The sequence below is a fragment of the Letharia lupina genome, assembly GCF_014066315.1.
Source record: "Letharia lupina isolate WasteWater1 chromosome Unknown contig_3, whole genome shotgun sequence".
Taxonomy (NCBI): Eukaryota; Fungi; Ascomycota; class Lecanoromycetes; order Lecanorales; family Parmeliaceae; genus Letharia; species Letharia lupina.
The window spans coordinates 1,076,362-1,090,205 of NW_023502972.1; the positions used below are offsets into that span (position 1 = coordinate 1,076,362).

Below are 13,844 nucleotides of genomic sequence, written 5' to 3' on the forward strand. Positions count from 1 at the left end.
TTAATTAAATTAAAATTATTTTAAAATTAATTAAATTTCTAGAAATCTATTATTAATATAACTTTTCTTTTTTCTATTAAAATATTATTAAAAAAAATTAAATTATAGAACTTAATTTACGCTTTCTAATAATTTAAAAATTTAAAAATTTAATCTTATAATTCTAAGTAAATCTTAAATTAAAATATTTTTACTCTTCGAAGTTCGAGAATCGAATTTAATCTCGAAATTAGATTTAAAAATAAATTACTTTCTATAAATTTAATTCATAGGTCTAAACTTATATTAATATATTTTAATAAATATAGTCTAGATCTATTATATAGAGTTTAATATATTATTTCTTTTATAAAATCGTCTTACGTAATTTCCTTTATAATATAAAAAGATTTAATATACTTTATATTTCCCGCGTATCTTAAAAGTATTATCTCTATTTCTACTAATCTCTCGTCTAAAATCTCGATTTTAAATATTCTTATAATATATAAGATACGCTCGAATAGTCTTTAAGTCTTATTAATTATAATTACCTCGTAATATCTTTAATAATATAGAGATAGAAGTAGGATTTAATCTTACTCGATAGATATCTCCTTCTTTTAATAACTCTATTATTACACTTTCGAGAAATTTCTAATACTTTTAAGTAACTTCTATTAATTTATAGAGCTTAAAAGAACTTTAAATAGAGATATATAAATTAATATTATCTTAAAGTATTTTATAGATAGTAATAGTTTATATAAAATTAAATATAATATATAAAATAAGAAATAGATTACTTAAAAGATAATTAATAGTTATTCGATATTTAATTATTATTAATTAATATTTTAGAAGTAATAAAATACGCTAGAGAAGATTATTACGTTTTTTAAGAAATATCTATCTCTTATTAATTTTCATAGCTTTTTTTTACTACTTTAAGATCTAATCTAATTTATTTTTATTAGAAGTAAATAGAGTAGTAATTTATATCGATAGTAGATTTATTTAATAATTAATATAAGAAAGCTATTAAATATAAAGAAAGATTCTCGATTAAACTTATTATCTTAGCGTCGACGTTTATCGAATATACTTATATCTACTTAAAAGTATACTTTATTTAAAAATATACGATTAAGACTAGAACTTATTATCGTAAATTCTATTTATTATTATATATATATCCAAAAAGCGGAATTATAATATAAATTTTAATAGATTAATATATATAAAAGAATAAGATAGAGCTAAGCTTAAAAATCTTGAATTTATATGTGCAGTCAATTATAAATTTAGAGTCACTACGCTCTTTAATTAGATCGGCTGAGTCATCGCGGGTAAATAAATTAGCGTCCGCAATTATTAAAAATATCTTATTCTACTTTTAACCCTTTAATAACTTTACTATTTTCTATTAAAATTTTAAGATTTTTTTTTTAAATTATAGAACGAAATGTGGGCTTTCAGATAAAAAAAGAATTTCTAAATTTAGTCTTTTAATTATTAAAGCGCAAGGAATTCAAATATCGCTCACCAAAGTTCGCTCGACAGCCGGACAGCCTTAATCAAAAAACAGGTATACATTATTTGATTTTAGAATAACTTTTTAATTTTCTATTAAAATTTTAAGATTTTTTTTTTAAATTATAGAACGAGATATGGGCTTCTAGAGAAAAAAAGAATTACTAAATTTAGTCTTATAGATATTTAAAGGCAAGGAATTCAGATATCGCTCATCAAAGATCGCTTACTAAAATTTACTCGATAGCCCTAATCAAAAAAAAATTATGAATTTAATTCATAGGCCTTTACTCGTTATATTATAATATAATAATATAAAATATATAGAGAAATAATATATAATATAGATAAATAGATATTTTTAAATTTACGACGCTATACTCTAACTTTAATCGTATACTTTTAAATAAAGTATATACTTTTAAATAGATATAAGTAATATTAATATATAAATATTTTATTAAATAAAAATAATTAAATATATGTATATATTATATTAGACGTTTATTTATTATTTAATATATAGCTTTAAAATCTTCGTTATATATTATTAATAATATTATTTCTAATTACGATTTTAATTCTAATTTTTAATTATTATTTACTATATTTTCTTCTTATTATTATATTATATATATTAAATAATTAATATCTATTTAATAAATTCTAAATTATCTTTTATAGTATATAATCGCTTATTATAAACTTCTTTACGATATAGATTTCTTTTTGTCGGAGCGTCAGTCCTCGTCTGCCGTAGCAAGTGGGTCTGAAAACAAGATCTGCACTAGGGGCCGTTCTACCCGGGATCACTCCCAAGGCTTCGTCACTGACCCCCACGCCTGCCTACTCGCCAGGGCATCGTTTCTACCCTGGCGGCGAGGTATGGGTAGCACGCTTGAGCGCCATCCATTTTCAGGGCTGATTCATTCGGCCGGTGAGTTGTTACACACTCCTTAGCGGTTTGTTGTTACACACTGCCGTTAGCGCGAACCAAAAGTTTAACTTAAAACCCTGTCTTTCTTGGACCCATCACCAATAATCCTCAATACCGAGTTCATTTGGCCCCCCCGGGGAGAAACTTCAGAAAGTTGGAGAACCCTTGAAAACCAGCGATCCTTCTACTTTAAACCCTTTTTTTTTCAAACCCCCAAAACGCCGAAAAAACTAATGAAACCAACCCCACCCAAATCTAAAGATTAACCTAATACGGCCCAAAGATGCCCATTTAAAAAACCGGATTAAACCCTAGAAAAAAATCCACGAAAAACAACAATCTAGGAAAAAGATAAAAAATTAACAAAAAGACAAAGCGAAGGCCCAGAAAGGTTTTAGTTACAAGAGCCCCCCAGAAGGACCACCGTTTAACTCCGCAACCAGGTTCTGCAAGCTTTAATGGCCGCTTCCGAGACCACCGCATTCTTGATAAGCAATGCATTCTTCCAGCTTTCGCGCAATCCACCAGTGCTGCAGCGACTCCGCGATGAAGTGAACTCATTGGGGCCATCGAAAGCAGTGGAGCTGGATTTTGAGCGGTTGTCAAGCATGAAGTATCTTCGGGACGTCCTGAATGAAAGTGAGTCATATTCATGATACGTCCAGGTCTTCGTGCAGACTCAAGTGCTGAACCATAGCCTTGCGCTTGCACCCCATCTTCAGTCAAATGTTTCGAGTCGCCCTCAGAGACACGAAGCTTCCTTTAGGTGGAGGTCCCAATGGTACTTCGCCTGTCTACGTCAGAGAAGGGACAGTATTAGCGACATCCTTCTACACTCTTCACCGTCTACCTTCTATATGGGGCTCGGATGCAGCAGACTTCAAGCCAGAAAGATGGTATACTTTCAAGCCGAACCCTTGGGAGTATGTGCCCTTTGGCGGTGGATCTCGCGCTTGCGTTGGACAGCAGAAAGCGCTGATGGAAGCTTCATACGTTATTGTTAGGGTACTGCAAGAGTATAGCCATATTGAGAGTCGTGATGGAAGAGAATGGGAAGGGCACGTTCAAATGACTTCCAAGAGTGCAAATGGATGCAAGTTGTCTCTTACCAAAAATTAGTCTCCCAATCAATAGACTTGTAACCTGAATTTTGTATACATATTGGCCCAATGACATTGTACCTGTGGATGTGACGCCTTGTTACTTGACCTACATCCCACAGGAGAAAGCCGGTGGACTCTCAGATGCGGCCTTTGCTGCAACGAAATGACGACTTAAAGAGCCTATTACTTTCGTGAACGCATATGCCTCCAGTGCTATTGAAGGTATCTGAACTGTATGGTTTTTCGTTATGGCACTGGTACAATGGTGGAGTGGTATAAGGGTGTTTCTTACTTCCTTCCGGTGCAAAAAGCAACGCATTGATAGGCACATATCTTTGTGCGCGCTAGCTCCGTTGGACAATGGAGACTAGGCAGCCAAGACTCCTTCCCCACGAGCATTTTATCATTAAGGCAACCCGGCGTCCAAGCACGAGGCTTTGTCACTATTTCCTGTGTACAGCTTGCAGGTGACTGCGCCGTACCGATCAAATAATACTATCAGTCATTTGCATCTCAGCTTGTTAGACGATCGCCGATGAACTGATAGTGTGTTAATGCAGGGCTTACATATGCCACACACTTCTTGTACCAATCGCAAACTTGCGCATCAAAGATCTACGCCAGCGCGTCTCACCCGAAAGCTGGTGGTGTGGTACTTACTTGGAAATATGTCTACGCCTCTTTTAGTCCGTTGGCCGATCACTGTCGATGAGACAGAAGCTCGACTTGGGTTGCTTACGTCTCGTTGTGAAAGGCTGTCGTGGAAAATCCTCACGCAAAGTCTGAGTTCTTGCACAATAACATCAAGGAGCCGAACCCATAAATCAGATTGCGTTTTCAAACAATAAACACCATCCCGTGTATACCTCGCTATGTATTCTCGGTACTCTGTGGCCGCTACAGTTTGTAGCGTTGTTTTCCCCATCCTTGCTTCCATCGCCGTAATCTCCAGACTTTGGGCTAGAAAGGCTCAGGCTTTACGTTACGGACCGGATGATTATGTCGTGGTTTTCGCATTGGTAGGGAAAAGCTCTATGATTCACTACACAGTGACTATTAATGTTCCAATTCAGTGCTTGACCATTGCTCTTTGCTGTATTACGATCTACTCCTCCTGCCGTGCAAATTTCGGCAGACCCGTCTCAACAATGACTCCTCATGATTTGATCATCTTTCAAAAGGTGCGCTCCTAGACCAAAATGATGGACTAAGTTGGCTCACTATTATCATAGTATCTCTATTTTCAGGCCATTGTGGCTTATGCATCGATCGGTGTCATCAAATTATCGGTGCTTTTATTCTACAAAAGAATCTTCCAGACAAGGCGATTCAAGATAGCCGCGAACATTGTCATGTTGCTTGTGACCTGTTGGACCTTGGGCGCCCTCTTCGTGAGTTCACACCCTAAAGCACTTCTAGGCTACGCTCATAGTACAAGGCTCACATCTTCTCGGTTTGGCCAATCTATAAATTCTGGGAATCCAACGGTGGACCCTCTCGGCTACGTGACATTAATTATGGAGTCTTCCAGGTAACGATGGCCGCTACCGACATTGTTCTTGATATCACCGTCTTGTGCTTGCCACTTCCTGTGATTGGAAATCTCCACATGAGCCAGCATCGTAAATTTACAATCACAGGTATCTTCTGGTTAGGTATTTTGTAAGATAGCCACTCTGTCTGGGCCAACAATATTCTCGCTAACCATGATACAGCTGCGTGATTGCTGCTTCTGTTCGTCTTCACTACTGCGTACTACTCAACAAGTTTGAGCATGTTCGCGTGATAAGCAACAAGGAATACTCGTGTATGGCCCTCCCTTCTTGCAGTACACTTTCAAGACCAGCAAAGTAATATACGTTCAGACGTAACTGTTAGTCAAGCGATTTGGGCTGAGGTTGAGCCCTGTTGCTCAATCATTGCCGCCTGCCTTCCCAGCCTTGGGCCGCTAGCCAAAGAAGGCCGATTTCTTCACTCGATGATGAGAAGTCTTCGCTCTCTTACACTTAGGTCTAGTAAGACTGGCTTGAACGCTGCAGATCAGGGATCCTCAAGTAGTGAAGGCCTTTCCAATGGGGCATGGCATAAGATACAGCCAGACGCGAATAGTGCCTCGTATGCTCAGGACATCGAGCTTCAAGGCAGAGACCTAGCAGTGACAGACTCAAAAGGTATCTTAGTGGAGAAAAGCTTCACATCGACAATGGCGAGCTGAAGCAACTGTCTACTGCTGCAGTTTTGGACTAGCTAGATCACTCTGAGATAGATACGATTTTTGAGGTATACGGTGCAGCAGTAGCTAAGTCCTTTAATAATGCTACTCTATGCGACATCACTGTTGGCCACCGCATCGTCTTTTTCCATGACCACAACTCATTGACCGTCTCCATCCCAGCAAGCTTCTATGATGGCTAGCGATGATCCAGCAGGTACCCGAGCTCCTTTAAACAAGAATCGCCGATCGGCAATTTTGAGTAGATTCTCCCAGTCTTCGCTCTCACGCTCCTTGGAATTAAAAAGACTCTTCATACCTAGGTCGTAAGATCTGTCGAGAAGTTTAGGGTCAGTGTTTTTCAGTGCAGTAGCGAAGAGATGACGACATACCGGAGCTCTTTTTCCTTGTGCAGCGGGATCATTCCCGGGTCAGCAATGCAAAACTCGTTGATGACGACCGACGCTCCCTTCTTGAGAGCCGGAATCAGACTTCGCAGGATCTTGATACAGTACTTATCCGACCAGTTGTGAAAAACCCATCGAAAGAAATAAATGTCAGCATTCTTGACCGGTTGTTCCGTGAAGAAGTCATGCTCCATGAACATGACCCGACCATTAAGGTGCTCTGGCAACATGTCTTTGCCTTCGGCAATGACTCCCTTAATATCCTGTACGATACAGCGCAGATGAGGAAACTTCGTGGCCAATGCGATGCTTATTTGCCCGTGCGAGCCGCCGATGTCTATAACAACCGCATTCTCCTTCAAGCCAGCCCAGTCGTAATTTTCCACCACATGTATCGGTTTCATGCTCTCACTAGCATTGATTAGATCCATCGCTACTGCGAAACGACTAGCACGGTCCGGAAAACGCGCGATCTCTTCATAGAAAGGCCTATTGGTGTGATTTGCAACGTTGAAAGCCTGAATCTTCGTGGTTAGATGTAATGCCTATGTATAAGAGTTCGAAATTTTAGCCTACAGTCTCGACGGGTTCCTCGGACTTAGGCCACTTGACCATCGCATCAACAAGCTCAAGTATTAGATTGTGTTAGTAGATTGACGCCGCATTGTGTATCCGTAAGAATGGATTAAAGCTCCTACCGTGGTTGCTGTTGGCCATAATTCACTGGAAACCATCTCAACATATCTTCCCATCATCGGAACATCGACGAGTGCCACAGACGAAGCGGTATGCGAAACATATCCTTTTTCTGGTTCCTGGAAAATATAATTCGTCATGGCATGGCGTAGTAGTTGGCGCGTATCAGACTCTGTCAGACCGCAACTGCTCGATATTTGTCCAAAGGTAGCCCTTCCCGATCTGGGGACGCTTGAAGCGATATCGAAGTGGACAATGGCTTGTAAGCTATTAAGGGTGTTGTACTATCGCAGTAAGCCACCAGTCGGTATGAACACGAAGATCAGAATACCTGACAGAGCTGCATGAGAGTACCAACTGGACCGAGCATTAACGAGGTCAGCTCCATTGCTGCACCTAAGACACTCTCCTGGCAAATCTTCAGATGCTCTGGGATATTTAGCTCTAACGGGGCATCGATCTCGAACGTTGGGTATGGAAACCCATGGGATGTAAGGAATCCATCAATTCTCTCTGTATTTGTGGCAATAATCGAGGAGAGTTCGAGAATCCTGCTAGATGCCATGGTCTAGAAGGCTTGGGAACTGGACACCTGCCAAGTGGGCCAAGCACAGATTAAGCTTTACTGATGAAGTCAGGTAGAAGAGAAACAGAGGACACCAAAGACTGTAGTCTCGAGGTAGAAGGATAACTAGTCTAGGAGGATGGCAGGCAGAGGCCAGATATCTACTGTGGGCTAGGCTACTAGTCCCGTGTTGGCTAGACCCCTCGTCAACTCCTCCCATACAAACAAGACCATTTAATCTTATTTGATATTATTATATAATAAATCTTTTATTATATAGATATTATAATAGATAAAAAGAACGTAAAATAAGTAAAATATATCTTTTTATAGAATTCTCAATAATAGCTTAAAATAATATCTCGACTCGTAAATTTTTAATAAGCTAATTATTAATATAAATAATAGATTAATAAATAATAAATAGATAATAAATAGATATAGAATCGTTATAATTTAAAGTCGAGTATAGTTTATAGCTTTTTTATAAATCTCTTAAATACTTTACGTTCTTTAATTTATCGTCGTTATATTTTTATTTTTATTTTTATTTATTTTTATTTTTATTTATTTATACGCTTATTTAAGACGATTTCGAGATAAATTATAAAAAGAATATTATTTTAATTATTTTATATAATATTAATCTGTAAATTTTATAGAGAATAAGATCTTATTATAAATAATATATTATCGTCTTTATATTAAATAATAATCTCGACGAAGGCTTTAAAATTATTAATTAAGAGATTAAGATATAATTATTTATATATTTCGATAAATACTTTATATTATACTTAAACGAGTTAATATATATATTCTTTAATAAACTTATTTAATCGTTAAAGTATTATTTAAAGAGTATTATATATTATTTTAATTAATCTTAGAAAATAATAAAAAGAATTACTCGTTAACGTAATATATTTCTATAAGAGAATTAATTTACTATAATAATCAATTAACGATTTTATTAACTAATCTTTTTAAACGAGTCGACTATTTATAAGCGTAGTAATAATTATCTAATTATCTCGATAGATTATATATTAATATCTTTAAATATTAAAAGATATAACTAAGTATTAATAGATATAAGATCGTAGATATATGATCGTAGATAAATAAGAATTTTAAACGATTAAAGAGATAGAGTTTATTATCTACGTTTATTATATAAAATTATCTTTCGTAAATTATTTTATAAAACTCGATTATATAATAAATTCTTCTCGACTTTATATAAAATAATACTCTTTTATATTATAATAGCTAAGAGCTTCGAGTATTATTTATAATAACGCGTTTATTTATTATAATATTAAGTCTATTAATATATATAAAAGAATAAGATAGAGCTAAGTTAAAAAATCTTAAATTTATATATATATAGTTAATTATAAATTTAAGTTCGCTACGCTCTTTAATTAGATCGACTAAGTTAGCTCGCTAGCTCTCTTAAGACCTCTTATTAAAAAAAATAGATATACGTTATTTATAATAAAAATAACTTTTTTATTTTCTATTAAAATTTTAAGACTTTTTTTTACTTATAAAGCGTAATTTACGCTTTTTAACGTTAAAAGAATTTTAAGATTTAGTCTTATAATTATTAAAAAGTAAGAAGCTTAAATATCGTTTATTAAAGTTCGCTTACTAAATTTATTAACAGCCTTAATCAAAAAATAGATACATATTATTAAATTCTAGAATAGCTTTTTTAAATTTTATTAAAGTTTTTAATTTTTTTTTAAATTATAGAACGTAGTTTACGCTTTTAAATAAATATAGAATTTCTAAATTTAGTCTTATAAATATTTAAAGATAAGAAATTTAAATATCGCTTATTAACGATCGCTTATTAAATTTACTCGATAGCTCTAATTAAAAAAAATAGTTATAAATTTAATTTATAGGCCTTTACTCGTTAATAAATATTATAATAGTAAAATTTTATTATTATTTATCTTTATATTTAACTAATTTAAATTTTATTAAAATCTCGTTTTTAATATTTAAAACGTAGATTAAAAGATATTAATATATAATTATTCTATATATTAACGAGTAAAGGTCTATAAATTAAATTTATAATTTTTTTTGATTAAGGCTATCGAGTAAATAGATAAGCGATCTTTAGTAAGCGAACTTTAATAAGCGATATTTGAATTTCTTACGCTTAAATAATTATAAGACTAAATTTAAGAAAAGAAAAAAAATTCTAAAATTTTAATAGAAAATCAAAAAGTTATTCTAAAATTAAATAATATATATTTATTTTTTAATTAGGGTTATTCGGCTGTCGAGCGAACTTTAATAGACGATATTTAAATTTCTTACGCTTTAATTAATTATAAGACTAAATTTTAAGATTTTTAAAAATTCGAAAAGTATAAATAGCGTTTTAAAATTTTAAAAAAAAAATTAAAATTTTAATAGAAAATAAAAAAGTAATTCTATATATTAATAATATATATTTATTTTTTTAATAAGAGAGGCGTAAGAGAGCGAGATTTTGATAATTACGGATATTAATTTATTTATTTATAATAAATTAATCGATCTAATTAAAGAGTGTAGTAAACTCGAATTAATAATTAACTATATATATAAATTTAAGATTTTATAGCTTAACTCTATCTTATTCTTTTATATATATTAATTAAATAAGTTTAAATCTATAAATTATATTTATAAAAAGTAATTAATTTTTAAATCTAATTTCGAGATTGAATTCGACTCTCGAAGAGTGAAAATACTTTAATTTAAGATTTACTTAGAACTATAAGATCGAATTTTATAAATTTAGATTATTAAAAAGCGTTAAACAAGTTCTATAAATAATTAAAATTAAATTAAAACTTTGATAGAAAAAGAGAAGTTATATTAGTAATAAGTCTCTTAGAGAGTTAATTAACTTTAAATTAATTTAAATTTAACTAATAAGAAGTTAATCTTAATATCTATTATAATTTAATTATATTAATTATTATTATTATTATTTATAGAATTTTAATTATTATTATTGCTATTTATAGAATTTTAATTATTTTTATAATTTTTACGATTTTACGATTTTACGATTTTTTAGCGAGAGAGATTTATAGATTCGAATCGAGAACGAAGCGAAATAGTTTCGAATTTTATTAAAATTATTACTACTCGACTATCTAAGCTTATATTAAAGAATATTCTTAATAGAGTAGATAAGTTTTTAATAAGCGATATTTAAATTCTTTATCTTAAAATATTTATAAGATTAAATTTAATAATTCTTTTTTTCTTTAAAAGTCTATATTATATTCTATAATTAAAAAAATTAAAAAATAATAGAAAATAAAAAAGTTATTTTGAAATTAAATAATATATATCTATTTTTTAATTAAAGTTACGAGCTATCGACTATCGAGTAAATTTAATAAGCGAACTTTTAATAGATAATATTTAAATTTCTTACTTTTAAATATTTATAAGATTAAATTTTATAATTTTTTCGATAATAAAAAGCGTAAATCTCGCTTTATAATTTGAAAAAAAAAATTAATTTTAATAGAAAATAAAAAAGATATTCTAAAATTAAATAATATATATCTATTTTTTAAATAGAGCTATCGAGCGAACTTTAATAAATAATATTTAAATTTCTTACGCTTTAATAATTATAAGACTAAATTTGAATTTTTTTTTTTTTCATTAGTCTAAGTTACGTTCTATAATACGAAAAAAAAATTTAAATTTAAATAAAAAATAAAAAAGTTATTATATATGTAAAAATGTGTATCTATTTATTTAATAAGAGATCTTAAAAGAGTTTACGAACTAACTTAAATAATTTAATTAAAGAGCGTAATAAATTTAAATTTATAATCAACTATATATATAAACTTAAGATTTTTTAAATTAGCTCTATCTTATTCTTTTATATATATTAATAAAAAAAGATACGATATCTTTTTAAATCTTATCGTTAAGACTTAAGAAAAAAAATTACTATAATTAATCTCTTTTAAAAAGATAAGATTTATTATAAAAGTTAAAAAGAAATAAATATATTAAAGAAATTAAAAGAATAATATAACTAGAAATAATTATATCTAATCGTTATTTAAAAATATAATCTCTCGTCGATTTATTCGATAATCGCTTAGATTAAGATAATAGATTTATTAAAATAATTCGACTTTCTCTCGCAATAGATAAATTAATTATCTACGATCGAATACTTTTAAAATTATAATTATATTATCTTCTAATATAGATTTATTTCTTAAGATCTTTAAATAAATTTTTTAATATTAAAAATTAAAGTAATATAATAATTTAATATAAGTAAATTCTAGAGAATTTATATTTATTTTATATTTATAATCTTTATTATCGATAGATTTTAAAATATTAATAAAATGAGTAATTATTAAAATATTAACTAACTTCTTTCTACTTTTATATACTCTTATATTAATATATATAATAAGAATAAATCTAAAAATTTAATTTATAATACGAGTAATAAAAAAAATAAAAACCTAATTTTTTCTTATCTTTCGATTTTTAAGTAATTATTAATAGTCGAACATTTTTCTTTAATTTCTTATTTTTAAATTTCGTCTTTTTATTTTTTAAAATGTAGCCCGAGATCGAATCTAGATAATACTACTATTTCTATAGATTTTACGATTCTATTAAACTATTAAATTTACTACTATATAATAAAGTTTTCTTATTAAAGTATATAGTATTAAAAGAGAATAATTAATTTCTTAAGAGTAAAAAGTTTTAACTTAATATTTATTAATATTTATAAGATTTAATTTAAAATTCTTAGTTCTCTAAATAGTATATAAAAGTTTATATAATTAAAAAAAAAACTTAGAAAGTAATAGAAAGATAAAAAGTTATTTAAGTTATAGATAGATTATATTAAGATTTTAATATTTCTACGATCGAGAGATCTAGCGTATTAATTAAGTACGCGATATTTAAAAGTAATAACGAGAGTAGTATTTAAAATTAAAATATTAATTTAAATAGCGTAACTTTTATAATAAGCTTTTTATTACTATATATTAAATTAATTATATATAAATAAAAATCTATAATTTCATCTTTTAGATATAATTATATTTAATATTTTAAAATTTTTATAATAATTTAAAGTTTATTAGCTAGCGCGTTAATATCGTTATATTTAAATTATATTTAAATTTCTTATTAAGTTTTATATTATACTCTTAAATAATTTAGAAGATAAAATCTATTTAATTATTAACGTATATAGTAAGATTATTTTTAATATTTATATTTTATTTAATTTTAATATTATTTATATTCTTTTAATTCGAGCTTTTATCTTTATATATATATATAATATATAAATTTTTTAATTTTCTTATAACTACGCTCGTATGCTTTTTTTATATAATATTATTAAAATATAAATTTATTAGAATTAGAATTAGAATTAAAAGTTATTTATTATTTATTTATTATATTATATTTAATTTACTTAAAAGCTTATTTTAATTATAATAACGATATATTAATATATTTAATTATATACTTTTTATTAATTATAATATAATTAAGATATTAAGATATTAATTTTATTAATTTTATTTATTTTTATAATTAATTTTTCTTAAATATAAATATATCTATTTACTATTATAATCTCTTAATAATTTTATTTTAATTAATTTTTAATTTTTCTTTTTTTATTTTAATTAAGAACTTAATTATTATTTAATTAATTTATATTAAAACTTTTTAATATTATTATTATTAAAAATTTTTAATTTTTTAAAAAATAAATTATTAAATTTAATCTCTTTTACTTTAACTATTATAAAAAAATAAGTTAATAAATATATATATAGAAATTAAAAAGTTTATATAAATATTTATATAAGTATTTATAAATATTAAACTATATTTAATTCTATTTAAAACTTATTTTATTAAAAAGTATATTAATTTTAATAAATATCGAAGTTAGAAATAAAGAGAATATATTAATACGAGTAAAGGCCTATGAATTAAATTCATAATCATTTTTTTTGATTAGGGCTATCGAGTAAATAGGTGAGCGATCTTTAATAAGCGACATTTGAATTCCTTACGCTTCAATAATTATAACACTAAATTTAAGAAAGAAAAAAAGTCTAAAAGCAAATATTTCGTTCTATAATTTAAAAAAGAAATCTCAAAATTTTAATAGAAAATCAAAAAGTTATTCTAAAATTAAATAATGTGTATCTGTTTTTTAATTAGGGCTGTCCGGCTGTCGAGCGAACTTTGGTGGGCGATATTTGAATTCCTTGCGCTTTAATAATTATAAGACTAAATTTCAAAATTCTTAAAAATTCGAAAAGCACAAACAGCGCTTCAAAATTTAAAAAAAAAATCTCAAAAT

At 28.4% G+C, this 13,844-nt stretch overlaps 2 protein-coding genes across 2 annotated transcripts; one reads left to right on the forward strand and one right to left on the reverse strand.

The window, feature by feature from the left end:
- Nucleotides 1-2,907: 2,907 nt before the first annotated feature.
- On the forward strand, nt 2,908-3,568 carry HO133_007188 (uncharacterized protein; the record flags this gene model as incomplete). Its single annotated transcript, XM_037298081.1, has 2 exons — nt 2,908-3,088; nt 3,147-3,568. The coding sequence occupies 2 exons, from the start codon at nt 2,908-2,910 to the stop codon at nt 3,566-3,568; spliced, it is 603 nt and encodes a 200-aa protein (XP_037156716.1).
- A 2,357-nt stretch (nt 3,569-5,925) lies between these two features.
- On the reverse strand, nt 5,926-7,432 carry HO133_007189 (uncharacterized protein; the record flags this gene model as incomplete). The annotated part of the gene is made up of 4 exons (XM_037298082.1): nt 5,926-6,097; nt 6,157-6,716; nt 6,870-7,134; nt 7,317-7,432. The coding sequence occupies 4 exons, from the start codon at nt 7,430-7,432 to the stop codon at nt 5,926-5,928; spliced, it is 1,113 nt and encodes a 370-aa protein (XP_037156717.1).
- Nucleotides 7,433-13,844: the final 6,412 nt, after the last annotated feature.